The sequence below is a fragment of the Ranitomeya imitator genome, chromosome 3 (assembly GCF_032444005.1).
Source record: "Ranitomeya imitator isolate aRanImi1 chromosome 3, aRanImi1.pri, whole genome shotgun sequence".
Taxonomy (NCBI): Eukaryota; Metazoa; Chordata; class Amphibia; order Anura; family Dendrobatidae; genus Ranitomeya; species Ranitomeya imitator.
Genome location: NC_091284.1, coordinates 197592303 through 197610820, shown reverse-complemented (window position 1 = coordinate 197610820; position 18518 = coordinate 197592303). Strand labels below are relative to the sequence as shown.

Below are 18518 nucleotides of genomic sequence, written 5' to 3'. Positions count from 1 at the left end.
CCTGCAGCACGAGGCTAAATGGATCCTTAAATGCCCAAGGACCGGGTGGTCTTAACGATAAACTAGACATGCCAGTGTTTATTTAATGTCCTTGTAATGTATTGTTCTGTATTAAGAGACTGTGTTGTTTTTAACCACACATTGTATTTAATAGTATCAGGTGAGTCTAATCCTTTATAAGGAAATGACATCACCTGTTTTACTCACATGGACCCGTAGAAGTGCCGTAGCACGAAACGGCCGTCGTCCGGTCTCTCCTCGCTCCCGCTCCCTAACACTCTCCTGCCGATGCCGCGTTATGTCCTGCAAAGCTGTTTTCGCTGAATAAAGGACACACTTGTTTCATGAAGATCGTGGGTGAGTGCTGCATTCTTTTCCTGCTCATGAAATGATATGAGAAATAAGATTCTCCAGTCTGATTAGAAGAAGATAGACCTTTTTGGTTATAATTCTAAGCAGTATGTGTGGAGAAAACCAGGCACTGCTCATCACCTGCCTAATAGAATCCCAACAGTGAAACGTGGTGGCATCATGCTAGCGGGGTGTTTTTCAGCTGCTGGGACAGGACGACTTATTGCCATTGAAGGAAACATGAATGCGGCCAAGTACAGAGATATCCTGGATGAAAACGTCTTCCAGTGTGCTCTGGACCTGGCCGAAGGTTCACCTTCCAACAAGACAATGACCCTAAGGCTAGGGTCACATTGTGTTAGCGCAATCCGCTAGCGCTAAACGGATTGCACTAACGCAATGTTTTCTATGGGGCTGCGGTCGGGGTCGCGGTAACGTCCCCGCTCTCGCAGATCCCCGATCTGCGAGCGGGGAACGGACCGCGGGCGCGTCTCGGCAGCGTCCGAGGCGCGCCAGGAATCACCGGTGCGTCGCTAGCGCGTGCCGAACATGGCACGCGCTAGTGAAGCGCGTTCCCATTGCCTTCAATGGGCGCGTTAACGGACGCGTTGCATGACGTTAATTTCGCCGTGCAACGCTGTCCGTTAAACGCGGTCCCATAACGCAATGGGAACCCAGCCTAAGCACACAGCTAAAATAACAAAGGAGTGGCTGCAGAACAACTCTGTGACCATTCTTGACTGGCCCAGCCAGAGCCTGACCTAAACTCAATTGAGCATCTCTGGAGAGACCTGAAAATGGCTGTTCACCAATGATCACCATCCAACCTAACGGAACTGGAGAGGATCAGCAAGGAAGAATGGCAGAGGAGCCCCTAATACAGGTGTGAAAAACTTGCTGCATCATTCCCAAGAAGACTCCTGTCTGTACTAGCGCAAAATGGTGCTTCTACTCAGTACTGAGCAAAGGGTCTGAATAATTAAAGCCATGTGATATTTCAGTTTTTCTTTCTTAATAAATTTGCAAAAATTACTATATTTCTGTTTTTTCAGTCAAGGTGGAGTGCAGTGTACATTCACAAGAAAAAAAACAATTTTTTTGAGTTTACCAAATGGCTGCAATGAAACAAAGAGCGAAAAATTTAAAGGGTCTGAATACTTTCCGTACCCAATGTACATATGATATACAGTGGGATGTAAAAGTTTTGACACCCCATGTCAAATTACTGTTATTGTGAACACTTAAGCAAGATTAGTACGCATGATGTCATCTATGAAAGCTGTAATCCAAAATTCTCTCTCACCCATTTTAAGACCTTGAAAAACTCGAGGTGTGTTTAAGATGGTAGAGTAATGGGTCAAGGACTAAATTAAATAAAAGAAGAGATAGAGGGCAGCAGTGGTGAGTTCCTTGGAGAATTAAGGCCACTCACTGTCCAGGTCACTGCTTTCTGAGCAGCTTCCTAGCACTCTACAATATGGCAAAGCATTTTCAAGTTGCCCTTTCCTCAGTTTGAAATATAATTAAGAAATGGCAGTTAACAAGAACAATAGTGGTCAAGATAAGGTATGGAAGACCAAGCGAAATTTTAATGAGATATGCTCAAAGAATTGCTAGAGAGGCAAATCAAAACCCCCACTTGACTGGAAAATAACTTCAGAAAGATTTAGCAGACTCTAGAGTTGTGATACATTGTTCTACAGTTCAGAGACACTGAACTTCATGGAAAACTCATCAGAAGGAAACCTCTCCTTCGTCCTCACGTTAAAATTCAGCATCAGAAGTGTGCAAAAGGACATGAGCCTTATGGAAACAAGTCCTGTGGACCGATGATGTTCAAATAGAACTCTTTGGCCAAAATTATCAAAAGGTATGTGTAGAGAATAAAGGGCACAGAATTTCAGGAAAATAACATCTAGCCTACCATTAAAAATGGGGGTGGTTCAGTCATGCTTTGGGTTTGTGTTGCAGCCAATGGCACAAGGAACATTTCAAGGGTAGAGGGAAGAATGGATTCAGTGAAATTTCAACAAATTCTTGATGCAAACATAACACCATCTATAAAAAAGCTGAAGTTGAAAAGAGGATGGCTTCTACAAATGGAAAATTTCCTAAAAACACACATCAAAATGCACAATAGACTACCTCAAAAGGCATAAGCTGAAGGTTTTACAATGGCCCTCACAATCCCCTTATCTGAACATCATTGAAAATTTGTCACTGGACCTCAAAATAGCAGTGCATGCAAGACGACCCAGGAATCTCACAGAACTGGAAGAATTTTCCAAGGAAGAATGGATGAAAATCCCTCAAACAAGAATTGAAAGGCTCTTGTCAGGGCAACATAAAAAGCGTTAACAAACTTTAATCCTTTCAAAATGGTGCGCAATATGGTACTAACAATGCAGGGTGCTAAACTTTTGCATCAACCCATTTTGCTTTTTGTAATCTTTAAAATGTAAAAGATGATTATACATACAGGTCTGGCAAAATTAAGAGACCACTGCACAGTTTTATAAAAATCAGCTTCTCTACATGTCTGACAGCAATTCCATTCCTTTGTCAGTTGAATTCCAACCAGAAGACACCTCATTCTACTTAATGTGCTTCTGATGAGTTGATCACCTGAACCAAATCTTATTTAACGAAGGAAAGTATAAAAAACGCTCCTGTGGTGTTCACAATCCTCTTGCAATAGGACAAGCTGGATGGCAAAACAAATGCTAGTAATATCCCAAAAGTAATAGGAATGAAAATAACTTTTAACCATGCCAAAGGAGTTGAAAAGAAAAGTCTTGAGTGAAGAAAAGAAGGGCTCAATTCTGGCTTTACTAGCAGAGGAATATAGTGAACGTCATCTTGCCTCTATCCTTAAAATTTCTAAGACGGCAGTCCATTACAGCAAGGTCAAGCAGCAGACATTGGAGACAAGAAAGCTACAGACTGGCAGAGGGCAAAAACGACTCTCCACTGACCGGGATGACAGTCGTCTTATTCGAATGTTACTCAGCAACCGCAGGATGACATCAATTGACCTACAAAAGGAATGGCAAATGGCAGCTGGGGTGAAGTGCGTGGCAAGATCAGTTCGTAACAGGCTCCTTGATGCAGGACTCAAGTCATGTAAAAGTAGAAAAAAGCCTTTCATCAATGAGGAGCAAAGGACAGCCAGGCTGAAGTTTGCCATGGACCATAAGAATTGGACCATAGAGGACTGGAGTAAGGTAATCTTCTCTGATGAGTCTAATGTTTAGCTTTGCCCAACACCTGGTCGTCTAATGGTTAGACGGAGACCTGGAGAGGCGTACAAGCCACAGTGTCTTGTACCCACTGTGAAATTTGATGGAGGATCGGTGATGATCTGGGGATGCTTCTGGATGGCTGGAATTGAGCAGGCTAATCTTTGCGAAGGACGTATGAATCAAGCCACATACAAGGTTATCCTGGAAAAACAGTTGATTCCTTCTGCTCAGGCAATGTTCCCCAACTTTGAGGACTGGTTTCATCCAATATGTGGATGAAGGACCACCACATCAAATCTCTGTCATGGCCAGCCCAATCTCCAGACCTTAACCCCATTGGAAACCTCTGAAATGTAATCAAGAGGAAGATGGATAGTCACAAGCCATCAAACAAAGAAGAACTGCTTAAGTTGTACCAGGATTAGCATAAGGTCACCCAAAAGCATTTTGAAAGACTGGTGTAAAGCATGACAGCTGTGAATAAAAATCATGGTTATTCCACAAAATATTGATTTCTGAACTCTTCCTGAGTTTAAACATTACTATTGTTGTTTCTAAATAATTATGAACTTGTTTTCTTAGCATTATTTGAGGTCTGCAAGCAATGCATCTTTTTTGTTATTCTGACCATTTCTCATTTTCTGAAAATAAATACCAAATTTAGTGCTTGGAAATTGTTGTCAGTAGTTTATAGAATAATATATACAGTACAGACCAAAAGTTTGGACACACCTTTTCATTTAAAGATTTTTCTGTATTTTCATGACTATGAAAATTGTAAATTCACACTGAAGGCATCAAAACTATGAATTAACACATGTGGAATTATATACTTAACAAAAAAGTGTGAAACAACTGAAAATATGTCTTGTATTCTAGGTTCTTCAAAGTAGCCACCTTTTGCTTTGATGACTGCTTTGCACACTCTTGGCATTCTCTTGATGATCTTCAAGAGGTAGTCACCGGAAATGGTCTTCCAACAATCTTGAAGGAGTTCCCAGAGATGCTTAGCACTTGTTGGCCCTTTTGCCTTCACTCGGCGGTCCAGCTCACCCCAAACCATCTTGATTGGGTTCAGGTCTGGTGACTGTGGGGCCAGGTCATCTGGCGTCGCACCCCATCACTCTCATTCTTGGTCAAATAGCCCTTACACAGCCTGGAGGTGTGTTTGGGGTCATTGTCCTGTTGAAAAATAAATGATGGTCCAACGAAACGCAAACCGGATGGAATAGCATGCCGCTGCAAGGTGCTGTAGTAGCCATGCTGGTTCAGTATACCTTCAATTTTGAATAAATCTCCAACAGTGTCACCAGCAAGGCATCATCACACCTTCTCCTCCATGCTTCACGGTGGAAACCAGGCATGTAGAGTCCATCCGTTCACCTTTTCTGCGTCGCACAAAGACACGGTGGTTGGAACCAAAGATCTCAAATTTGGACTCATCAGACCAAAGCACAGATTTCCCCTGGTCTAATGTCCATTCCTTGTGTTCTTTAGCCTAAACAAGTCTCTTCTGCTTGTTACCTGTCCTTAGCAGTGGTTTCCTAGCAGCTATTGTACCATGAAGGCCTGCTGCACAAAGTCTCCACTTAACAGCTGTAGAGATGTATCTGCAGCTAGAACTCTGTGTGGCATTGACCTGGTCTCTAATGTGAGCTGCTGTTAATCTGCGATTTATGAGTGACTCGGATATACTTATCCTCAGAAGCAGAGGTGACTCTTGGTCTTCCTTTCCTGATGCTGTCCTCATGTTGCTGTGAGTTTCTTTGTAGCACTTGATGGTTTTTGCAACTGCAATTGGGGACACTTTCAAAGTTTTCCCAATTTTTCAGACTGACTGACCTTCATTTCTTAAAGTAATGATGGCCACTCTGCTTTTTTCTTGCCATAATACAAATTCTAACAGTCTATTCAATAGGACTATCAGCTGTGTATCCACCAGACTTCTGCTCAACACAATTGATGGTCCCAACCCCATTTATAAAGCAAGAAATCCCACTTATTAAACCTGACAGGGCACACCTGTGAAGTGAAAACCATTTCCTGTGACTACCTCTTGAAGCTCATCAAGAGAATGCCAAGAGTGTGCAAAGCAGTCATCAAAGCAAAAGGTGGCTACTTTGAAGAACCTAGAATACAAGACATATTTTCAGTTGTTTCACACTTTTTTGTTAAGTATATAATTCCACATGTGTTAATTCATAGTTTTGATGCCTTCAGTGTGAATTTACAATTTTCATAGTCATGAAAATACAGAAAAATCTTTAAATGAGAGCATTTGATCTGTACTGTGTATATATATATATCTATCTATAATATAACGCTGGGAGCGTCACTCTGTCCGAAGCCTCTATAGACTGCGCAAGCGCCGGCGCAGTCTGGGCCTCACAGAGCGACGCTCCCGGGAGATCGCGGTATGCGTAATAATAATCTTTATTTTTATATAGCGCTAACATATTCCGCAGCGCTTTACAGTTTGCACACATTATCATCACTGTCCCCGATTGGGCTCACAATCTAGAATTCCTATCAGTATGTCTTTGGAATGTGGGAGGAAACCGGAGTGCCCGGAGGAAACCCACGCAAACACGGAGAGAACATACAAACTCTTTGCAGATGTTGTCCTGGGTGGGATTAGAACCCAGGACCCCAGCGCTGCAAGGCTGTAGTGCTAACCACTGCACCACCGTGCTGCCCAAGCACTGCACCGTAAGCACTGAACGCATACCGCGATCTCCACCGGAGAGTCAGGGACCGCCAGGAGGGAGGGTAAGTATACTCACCTTTCCCGGTTCCAGCGCTGCTTGCGGCTCCGTCTCCCGGCTCCTCTGTTCCCGGCTCCGGAGGGCGTGGACTGCGCAGGCGCCGATTCCTGCTGCCGGAATCGGCGCCTGCGCAGTCCGCGCTTTCCGGCGCCATTTTCTTGAAGACACACTCCGGCTCCACTGCAGGTGTGTCTTCAAGAAAATGGCGCCGGAAAGCGCGGACTGCGCAGGCGCCGATTCCTGCTGCCGGAATCGGCGCCTGCGCAGTCCCCGCTTTCCGGCGCCATTTTCTTGAAGACATACCTGCAGTGGAGCCGGACGATAGGTGAGTATGGTATTTTTTTTTTTTTTATATGGCAGCAGCATTCGGGGGCATACACACTGGAGCGGGGGGCATATAATACAATGGTGGCGCAGGATGGGAGCAGCACATGACAGAACGGGCGCAGGATGGCAGCAGCACATGACAGAACGGGCGCAGGATGGCAGCAGCACATGACAGAACGGGCGCAGGATGGCCGCAGCACATGACAGAACGGGCGCAGGATGGCCGCAGCACATGACAGAACGGGCGCAGGATAGCCGCAGCACATGACAGAACGGGCGCAGGATGGCCGCAGCACATGACAGAACGGGCGCAGGATGGCAGCAGCACATGACAGAACGGGCGCAGGATGGCCGCAGCACATGACAGAACGGGCGCAGGATGGCAGCAGCACATGACAGAACGGGCGCAGGATGGCAGCAGCACATGACAGAACGGGCGCAGGATGGCAGCAGCACATGACAGAACGGGCGCAGGATGGCAGCAGCACATGACAGAACGGGCGCAGGATGGCAGCAGCACATGACAGAACGGGCGCAGGATGGCAGCAGCACATGACAGAACGGGCGCAGGATGGCAGCAGCACATGTCAGAACGGGCGCAGGATGGCCGCAGCACATGACAGAACGGGCGCAGGATGGCAGCAGCACATGACAGAACGGGCGCAGGATGGCCGCAACACATGACAGAACGGGCGCAGGATGGCAGCAGCACATGACAGAACGGGCGAAGGATGGCAGCAGCACATGACAGAACGGGCGCAGGATGGCAGCAGCACATGACAGAACGGGCGCAGGATGGCAGCAGCACATGACAGAACGGGCGCAGGATGGCAGCAGCACATGACAGAACGGGCGCAGGATGGCAGCAGCACATGACAGAACGGGCGCAGGATGGCAGCAACACATGTCAGAACGGGCGCAGGATGGCCGCAGCACATGACAGAACGGGCGCAGGATGGCAGCAGCACATGACAGAACGGGCGCAGGATGGCAGCAGCACATGACAGAACGGGCGCAGGATGGCAGCAGCACATGACAGAACGGGCGCAGGATGGCAGCAGCACATGACAGAACGGGCGCAGGATGGCAGCAGCAAATGACAGAACGGGGACGCAGGATGGGAGCAGCAAATGACAGAACGGGGGCGCAGGATGGGAGCAGCACATGACAGAATGGGGGCGCAGGATGGGAGCAGCACATGACAGAACGGGGGCGCAGGATGGGAGCAGCACATGACAGGATGGGGGCGCAGGATGGAGCAGCACATACCAGGATGGAGACCATATACCAATATAAATGCTCGCCACCTGGGCGTAGAACGGGTTCAATAGCTAGTATATATATACACAGTTATGGCCAAAAGTATTGACACCCCCGCAATTCTGTCAGATAATACTCATTTTCTTCCTGAAAATGATTGCAAACACAAATTATTTGGTATTATTATCTTCATTTAATTTATCTTAAATGAAAAAACACAAAAAGAATTGTCCTAAAGCCAAATTGGATATAATTCCACACCAAACATAAAAAGGGGGTGGACAAAAGTATTGGCACTGTTTGAAAAATCATTTGATGCTTCTCTAATTTGTGTAATTAACAGCACCTGTAACTTACCTGAGGCACCTAACGGGTGTTGGCAATAACTTAATCACACTTGCAGCCAGTTGACATGGATTAAAGTTGACTCAACCTCTGTCCTGTGTCCTTGTGTGTACCACATTGAGCATGGAGAAAAGAAAGAAGACCAGAGAACTGTCTGAGCACTTGAGAAACCAAATTGTGAGGAAGCATGAGCAATCTCAAGGCTACAAGTCCATCTCCAAAGACCTGAATGTTCCTGTGTCTACCCTGTGTCTACCATGTGCAGTGTCATCAAGAAGTTCAAAGCCCATGGCATTGTGGCTAACCTCCCTAGATGTGGACTGAAAAGAAAAATTGACAAGAGATTTCAACGCAAGATTGTGCGGATGTTGGATAAAGAACCTCGACTAACATCCAAACAAGTTCAAACTACCCTGCAGTCCGAGAGTACAAAGTGTCAACCCGTACTATCCGTCGGCATCTGAATGAAAAGAGACTGTATGGTAGGAGACCCAGGAAGACCCCACTTCTTAAAAAAGCCAGGCTGGAGTTTGCCAAACCTTACCTGAAAAAGCCTAAAATGTTTTGGAAGAATGTTCTCTGGTCAGATGAGACAAAAGTAGAGCTTTTTGGGCAAAGGCGTCAACATGGAGTTTACAGGAGAAAAAAAGAGGCATTCAAAGAAAAGAACACGGTCCCTACAGTCAAACATGACGGAGGTTCCCTGACGTTTTGGGGTTGCTTTGCTGCCTCTGGCACTGGACTGCTTGACCGTGTGCTTGGCAATATGAAGTCTGAAGACTACCAACAAATTTTGCAGCATAATGTAGGGCCCATTGTGAGAAAGCTGGGTCTCCCTCAGAGGTCATGGTTCTTCCAGCAGGACAATGACCCAAAACACACTTCAAAAAGCACTAGAAAATGGTTTGAGAGAAAGCACTGGAGACTTCTAAGGTGGCCAGCAATGAGTCCAGACCTGAATCCCATAGAACACCTGTGGAGAGATCTAAAAATGGCAGTTTGGAGAAGGCAGCCTTCAAATATCAGGGACCTGGAGTAGTTTGCCAAAGAAGAATGGTCTAAAATTCCAGCAGAGCATTTTAAGAAACTCATTGATGGTTACCGGAAGCGGTTGGTCGCAGTTATTTTGGCTAAAGGTTGTGCAAGCAAGTATTAGGCTGAGGGTGCCAATACTATTGTCTGGCCCATTTTTGGAGTTTTGTGTGAAATGATCAATGTTATGCTTTTTGCTTTATTCTCTTTTGTGTTTTTTCATTTAAGACAAATTAAATGAAGATAATAATACCAAAGAATTTGTGTTTGCAATCATTTTCAGGAAGAAAATGAGTATTATCTGACAGAATTGCAGGGGTGTCAATACTTTTGGCCATGACTGTATATATATACTGGAACAACACACATGAACAAGTTTACTTCGGGTGCCATGCCTCCCACTCTTGGAATCCCTTCCTTGCAATATGATATAAAATGAAATAAAAAGGTAGCACTCTAATGGCTTGTATAAGGTGCAAAAAGATAACTTTTAATAGCCCTGGTGGCTTGGCAACGTTCCGGCTACTGTGAGCCTTTCTCAAGCTTGTATATTTTATTTTTTTTTGCCTAAAATACAAGGGAAATGTGTCATCTTTAACTTTAGGTCTTTTAAAGATAATTTCATCTTCAGCTTGCCTTAATGTTCACAATAACAGGCCAAACTTTTACATGCCACTGTAAAAGAAAACAATTCATCAGCCCTGGCCATCCTGTATTATACTGTGGATGAGTTGGAATGCTCACAGGTCCATCAGCAAGGATCGGAGCAGATTGGCTAGCCGTTACTTCCCAGCTACCGGCATCCGTCCGTGTGCCTTGTCAACCCATGACCCTGTGCCAACCTATATAACCTTTTAGTATTTACTAACTACTTTTTACTGAGAACACCCTAAAAGACCTCCTGTTTTCAGTTTGTGCAGATACATGTGCAATTGTAGGTGTCAAAGTTGCTCAAATCCTTGTGCTTGCCCATTTTTCTACTTCAGACACACAGAATCCTGGCTGTTTGACTTGGTGCCCATATATCCAACACATTGAAGGGTGTCATTGTAGAAAGATAATGTTTGATATGTAGTATTTTTACTGTATAAAACGTACATCTGCTGAAAGGCTAGACAATCTGTAGTGTGCAACTATGAAAATCCAGATCTCGCTGTAATTGTGATCATATGGGTGAAGTAATCATATTTTTTTATGTCTTTTGGCTCTGCTTGCCACTGCCATTACTGCTCACCATCTGATAAGTGAAGCGTTCTCAACCTTGGTGGCATCTCTGTCCCACAAATGTCCTCTGGATTTAATTGGATGATGTCACCAGCGGCTGTAAATCCAGGAATATGATAATAATTTTGTGAGGAATCTGCAGTTCTCCCATGCTAAGGAAAGTGCACTGTAATTTAGGACATGAAATATAGGATCGAGCAGTAAATCAGAGATGCAACCTGAACTTTTGAACTTTGTACACACATTCTCCATCTCCCAACCTCTTTTTTTACGACTGTAATGTGTGTCAGCCCATATGTCAATGGACTATGTAACAATACCTGTTATTTTCCTAGCCCACTATGAAGAAGCTACTATAAAAATGGATTTCTCTCTTCCTGTTGCAGTATACTAAAAACTAAATGCTTCTTTCTTAAGTTGACACGGTATCTAATACAGCCCAATAATTTTATTATATGGATGGATAGATGTCTTATGAAATTTAATAGACCAAACTCTTTTAAAAGCAAGACCCCCATGAAAGTTTGGCTAATTTAGAATATTGGCAATCCAGTTAGTTCTATTCTTTACAGTGTTCCTAACGGCTCGCCTACGCATCTGGGAAAGGTTGGCTCTCTGATTTTGGCAGAACTGGATGACCATTTATATGAGCGCTCCTGACAGATGATAAGAAAGAGAGGGATAAGGCAGTTGGAATTCCTACACCAGTTTGTTTGCAGGGGAGATAAGCCAACTCCAGAGCAATCTGCAGCGACTTTCTTCTTTCTCCCCAAGTTAATCTCACGTGTATGGGGAATGGGTTCCGGGAGCGATGGCGGTCTTGAGTTTGACCGATACATATCCTTTCTGCGACCAACTTACAAAAAAGCTTCATATTGAATACCTATAAACAGTAAGACTGAAAATGTTTCTTGGTGGTTTAAGAATTGGATATACATGAGATAAAGTAGTAATAATAGGGCAGATATATTTTGGCTTCTTGTGTGGTCCAACTAAAAACACTGATATGTAATTTGATGTATAATTTCCGTGTTTTTGACTGCAAATGTAAGTTTAATGGGACATCCCTGACAGATACTGCTGCTGAGTGAAGCAGTCTTCTTCAGCTTTTAGGTTTAATATTTTCTACCAAAGTTCTTGGCTTAAGACTGTACTTCCTATGTTACTTCTGTCCCATTTACCAGTTCTCCTTTAATCTTTTAGACTGTTCTTTTGCAATACTTTTGCATGGCCACATGATGATGTGGAAATCTAACTGTTAATAAGCAGCATAATGATGCTGCTTAGATATTCTTATATATGAGGAGTGTTAGATGGTATTGTAAGGACAAGCAAGTAAAGGTCTTCACTAGTAGAAGAACGGGTTGTTGCGTGACAAGACATGGTTATACTGAAAGAACCTAACAAAGGCCATGCCAAACCCACGAGGTGAACTATCCCTTGGTACATGGGACATTTTTCCCACACAAGATCCATGCAGACCTTCACTGGTGTGTTAAACTAAGAGGATTACAGGGGATTAACTAGTATATCACCCTCCAGCACGATGGCCTGGGGCAAGCAGAGAAAGACTCACTCATGCAGCTAACATGCTTTGCTTGACCAGAACCCAACCTCATCAGTGTTACTGAAAGAAAAGAGAAAGTTGAGTCACTTCTACTGATTAGTAAATTATCTCAAGATTGGCGCTATATGAACCAGAGTCAAGTAATTGGCTGGACAAGTTTAGTCAAATCAACAGCAAAAAATGATCAAAGAAGGCAGTTATATTTATTGTAGCTATTTAATACAAGGCTTAATGTCTGCGAATAGAATAGACAATGTAGGATATAAAATAAAGGTGAAGTATCAGTAAACCTATTGTGATCTAATAGGAATGCAGTAGACATTGTTAAAGGGAACCTGTCACCCCGAAAATCGCAGGTGAGGTAAGCCCACCGGCATCAGGGGCTTATCTACAGCATTCTGTAATGCTGTAGATAAGCCCCCGATGTTACCTGAAAGAGGAGCAAAAGACGTTATATTATACTCACCCAGGGGCGGTCCCGCTGCTGGTCCGGTCGGATGGGTGTCTCTGGTCCGCTGCGGCGCCTCCCATCTTCATTCCAAGACGTCCTCTTCTGATCTTCAGCCACGGCTCTGGCGCAGGCGTACTTTGTCTGCCCTGTTGAGGGCAGAGCAAAGTACTGCAGTGCGCAGGCGCCGGGCCTCTCTGACTTTTCTGGCGCCTGCGCACTGCAGTACTTTGTTCTGCCCTCAACAGGGCTGACAAAGTACACCTGCGCCGGAGCCGTGGCTGAAGATCAGAAGAGGACGTCTTGGAATGAAGATGGGAGGCGCCGCAGCGGACCAGAGACACCCATCCGACCAGACCAGCAGCGGGACCGCCCCTGGGTGAGTATAATCTAACGTCTTTTTCTCCTCTTTCAGGTAACATCGGGGGCTTATCTACAGCATTACAGAATGCTGTAGATAAGCCCCTGATGCCGGTGGGCTTACCTCACCCGCGATTTTCGGGGTGACAGGTTCCCTTTAATGGCTTGTAGGTGACTAATACAGTATCCAGATAATTATACTGTTAAAACTTCTCAGAGGGTTCATCAGACTTTAGTCTAATGTATATGTGGCTTGAAACCTCTGTTCATTCCTCCATATTTATTTTATTTTACTCACTTATATAGCACCATTAATACTGCAGCGCTTTACAGACATCCATGATCCTGGAATAGGTGGGAAACAACCACTGTAAGAGCTGTATCAGCAGTTGTATTGCTTGTACCCACTTTTCCGAAGTGCTGGTCTAACAAGGTTCTAATCAGGCGATAACTCAAGAACAGAGGATTTGCATTATACAGGAAACCTTCATGTAAAGTGGAATTCTGTATGTTTCATACCAAGAGCTGGATTAGAAGAGTAGTATATGTGCACCATATAAGCAAACTCAGATCTTGGGAACTGGAAAACAAAGGAATAGAAAAATTCCCCAATAATCCACATGAAAAAAATCAACCTTGGCAGCAGTTCCATACATACATGATGCAGTATATTTAAACAGTTATGATGAATATATCAAAAATGTCAAGATTGTCTGACCATCTACTTTGTATGGGATATTCCTCGGAATAAAATGTCAGAGGAGATATCACACTGTTGATTTTCAACATGTCCAATCCTTTTGTTCAGCGATAAGCCATTGTTTGATTATATGATGTTTTATTTTTGTGCTTTTCTGTTCCAGTACCTGTTAGAAATGAAAAGCTTGATTATGCCACCAGAACATATACTGAAGCGCGGAGACAGTGAAGCTGTGGCTTATGCCTTTTTTCACCTCCAGCACTGGAAACGGGTGGAAGGAGCACTGAATTTACTTCACTGCACATGGGAGGGCAGTAAGTATGTCTGCCTTCTATACTGTACCCTTTGTTGCTTCACTACATAGGTTTGTAACCTGCCCATTGTAATTAAATTGTCAGCACCATTGGAATGCTCTGCTGCCTGTATTAGTTTCAAAGGGAGCCCATAGCACTTGTGTTATTGTTTGAAGTGGGAACACTAATTTAGTTATCTCAATGCACCATTCACAAGACATCAAAGAGAGCAGCTTATCTATATCAGCCCCACTGGGATCTTTGTAATGAAGATGTGTTTTCAAAATTAGACATACATTTAGCCTTTTATCTTTTGTTTGCACAGGAAAATATGATTTTCATAGTTTTGTAATAACACAATGCGTATGCCGTGACATTTCAATTATGCTGCTAGTTTAAAAGTTGCTGTAATCAGAAAGTGGCGTATTTTGTACCAAATCTTTCTAAAATAAAAAAAGGCTGCTTTTCTTATTTTATTTTCCATGACTATATTTATATAAATTGGGCAGTAATCATTTTCATCACTAGAACACACAGCCGGCGGACCGCTGTTTAGAGCTGTACTGTGGAATCTGAATGTGTGCCATACTGCTTGAGACAAGATAGGCAGGACAGATTGTATATATATATGTACACAAGCTGCTTTCTTAACTGTGGGGCAGAGGGAGACTTGTAACCTGCACACTGCCATTTACCAGCTATGTGCTGTTATTTATAAGCATCACAAAGTCGCTCGATACTGTGTGCAGCGAGTGGGGGCGCTGCAGGTAGGTGAGATGAGACCCACACTGACAATGTGTACGTGTGCTTGTTCTGCTCCTGCAGTGTTTTTGTGAACGAATCGAGTCGGGGATTCAGTTCAGACAGCACTCGATGTTGGCAAGTGAGCGCTGTCAGTCAAGCTAAGGCAAGGGGCGCTGTATATTGATTGATGGGGCAAAATTGGGCACTGAGCTCTTGACTGCGCCAAAAGGTGCACCTAGGATTGTACATTTCCATATGAAATATAACCACTTCCCTTTCCAACCGAAGAAACAAAGTTTAAATCCCATTTTAGGTGTGACAGATTCCTTTTAATTATGTTTGCAATTTACATTGTGAAATCTGGTGGCAGATCAGCTCTAATGTACATGAATTAGTCGATTAGGTGGTAGAATGATCATTATGTATGATTGTGGGACTTTGGCCCAGGCTAGAAATTGTTCATTTAGCTGTTTAAAAGGAAACCCTGTGTCTGCATGTGAACACTGTTAAAAATGTGTACTAGTGTTGATTATCCTGTTTAATTTTTATAGGAAATTTGCTATATCCAGAAATGCTATTTATCTGCAGACTTATTGGTTAATCTGCACCTAAAGAGCTTTAAAATCATGCATGCCTGAAAACAGGAGCAGCAGCTACAGGGAGAAAATGAACTAATGTCCTCTCTGCGGCTGATCGCCTTCAGTAATAGGAGCAGTGCAGTGAGCAATTGCAGCCACTGTTCACTACACTATGAGCGTAGCTGTAATCTATCCCCAGCACATTGATTGACAGCCTGCACACATGCTACACACACATGCGCACACACACACACACACACACACACACACACACACACACACACTGTAGAGCAGACTGTCAATCAATGTGCTGGGCAGTGATTATAGCCGTGCTTATAATATAGGAAGGAGTGACTATAACCACCCCTACAAGCGCTGATGACTGGAAGCAAGCAGCTGCAGGTAAGATATAACTGCTTTTTCTCCCTGTAGCCGCTACTGTGGTAAGGCAGGCACATTATTTACCTGCAGATTAACCATATATTTGTGTTTGTACACATGCCAGATTCAATTTAAATTACTAAATACAGAATGCAAATAATCATTTATTGGTGTCATGTGTTCCCACTGGAGCAGCTCCTACTTCACCTCTTTTGACTTAAACATCTTTATCCTTTATTTTATGATTTGGTTTTGTGGGCTATGTGTTTTATCAGACTAGGTAATAAGATTATGACTACAAATGATGACAAGATTGAGTAATAACCATTCCTGTATGTCCTTGTATACCAGTCTATTTTTTTCTTTTACTTCAGCATTTAGGATTCTACCATATCCCTTAGAAAAAGGTCATCTTTTTTATCCTTATCCGGGGTGTACCGAAAATGCTGACAGAGAGCTCTTACCAGGTAAGACATCGAGTTGATTATATGAAGCTAGCATTTCCCTCCGATCCCTAATATTTTGTGTATTGCTGTTATGTAACATTAAATCTAAAAATAGGATGCTACTTTCTACCTATATTGAATGGGAGACAGAAGGATGTAAGATATTAGAAAAGCAGATAAGATATTAAAAATATGTGCACCAATACAGGATTAGAGCATGCAGGCTGGTTAGTATATCTCAGACCCATCTACACTGCAGATTTCAGGCCGAGCATCTCATGTGTAAAGGTCTCTTTGCATGAAATGACTGGCGGCACTAAACCACCACCAATCTGTAATAACTTACCTTTCTGTTTACACAGACTGCAGTTAACAATACACACAGAATGGTGTTGAATAAATTGTTCGGTGCTCGTATGCTGTCATTGTTCTCGACAGTGCAAGTCCAGTTTACAAAGGATGATGTGCTGCCGAGAGCGATGCTCTTCTGTGCTGCACAAAAGATCATTTCACCCGAGAAGCGAGCGTTTTGCTTATTCATTTGGTGATCAGCACTTTGGTTATACTTCGAAATGATTGTGAAATGAGCGTTCCAGAGAGCGATCATTCACAATTATCTTGCAGGTTAAATGGACCATACAACCTCATTCCGATGTCTGTGTTGCACCTACATGTTCTGTGTAGGCGATGGAGAGTCTAACTTCAGAGCGGCGCTCGGCTTTTTTCCAAAGCACAACACTAAGGCTTTGTTCTGATGGGAGAGAAGTACGAGAAAAAGGGCCCATTCACCGAGATTGGTCTGCACTAATGTACTGTAAACTTTGATAAATTTGTTGAGCAGTGTTCTTCATGTCCTGTCTTGCCCAAGATACACCCATTTTGGCAGGAACTTGTGTAAAAACACCAAAAGTAAAATTTTTTATAGTGCAATCTTGAGTTTTTGAAGGTGTTGTACACCAGAAAACTGGTGAAAACACCATGCTGAATTGGGCCCAAAGTGTCACTTTATTTTGTTTCCCTACCTCAAAATATATGTACTCTTGGCTACGAGTGCATGTGTATGTTTCATAGATTGTAAGCTTGCGAGCAGGGCCCTCGCTCCTCTTGATATATGTTGAATTGTGCTACTTTGTAATGTCTGCTGTTGTTTGTACATTTCCCATCTGAATTGTAATGTGCTGCAGATTATGTTGGCACTATAGAAATAGTTACTATTATGGGAGGCATAGCTGCCAGTTAAATGAACGGTCGACAGATAGACAGCCAAAGTGTAGGGCCAGACTAAAGGTGCTTTACACTGCTCATTTCCTAATAATCTTCCTTACCTGACCTATCTATTGCAATTAGCGACATCACGCTTTCCCCCATACCGGAAGTCCGCTGCCTCGGAGTAACCCTTGACTCTGCCCTATCCTTCAAACCGCACATTCAAGCTCTTTCCACCTCCTGTCGCCTCCAGCTCAAAATTTTTTCCAGAATCCGTCCTTTCCTCAACCCTCAATCTACTAAAATGCTTGTGCACGCCCTAAGCATCTCCCGCCTCGACTACTGCAACATCCTTTTCTGCTGCCTCCCTGCTAACACCCTTGCACCTCTCCAGTCCATCCTTAACTCTGCTGCCCGAATAATTAATCTCTCTCCGGGCTACTCCTCTGCTTCCCCCCTCTGCAAATCTCTTCACTGGCTCCCATTCCCTCAGCGTATCCAGTTCAAATGACTAATACTAACCTACAAAGCCGTCTATAACCTGTCTCCTCCATATATCTCTGAACTAATCTCCCGATATCTTCCCTCACGTAATCTCCGGTCCTCCCAAGACCTCCTTCTCTCCTTCACACTTATTCGCTCCTCATCCAATCGCCTCCAAGACTTCTCCTGAATATCCCCCATCCTCTGGAATTCTTTGCCCCAACACGTCCGACTATTAACCACATTCGGATCCTTCAGACGGAACCTGAAAACCCATCTCTTCAGGAAAGCCTACAGCCTGCTCTGACCCCACTGCCTCCTCACCACTACCGAAGCTACCGCCTCACCAACACCGGAGCTCCTGCAACCCCCAACCTACTGTCTCCTTCCCCACCATCCTGTAGAACAGAGGTCCCCAACTCCAGTCCTCAAGGCCCACCAACAGGTCATGTTTTCAGGATTTCCTTTGCATTGCACAGGTGATGCAATTATTACCTGGGCAAGACTAAGGAAATCCTGAAAACATGACCTGTTGGTGGGCCTTGAGGACTGGAGTTGGGGACCTCTGCTGTAGAATGTAAGCCTGCAAGGGCAGGGTCCTCACCCCTCTGTACCAGTCTGTCATTGTTAGTTTGCTTACTGTAAGTGATATCTGTAATTTGTATGAAACCCCTTCTCATGTACAGCACCATGGAATCAATGGTGCTATATAAATAATAATAATTATAATCTTCCAGTGTAAGCACACTGCCGATCACACGATGAA

General features: G+C 43.9%; 1 protein-coding gene across 5 annotated transcripts in view; it reads left to right on the top strand.

The window, feature by feature from the left end:
• The window catches only part of ST7L (suppression of tumorigenicity 7 like), a 224845-nt gene that overhangs the window by 80376 nt on the left and 125951 nt on the right, over nucleotides 1-18518 (top strand). For all 5 annotated transcript variants that reach the window (XM_069761734.1, XM_069761732.1, XM_069761735.1 and 2 more), the window contains exons 12-13: nucleotides 13785-13935; nucleotides 15992-16084. In XM_069761734.1, the coding sequence (XP_069617835.1) occupies nucleotides 13785-13935; nucleotides 15992-16084 (244 nt within the window). The remainder of the gene's footprint in view (nucleotides 1-13784; nucleotides 13936-15991; nucleotides 16085-18518) is intronic.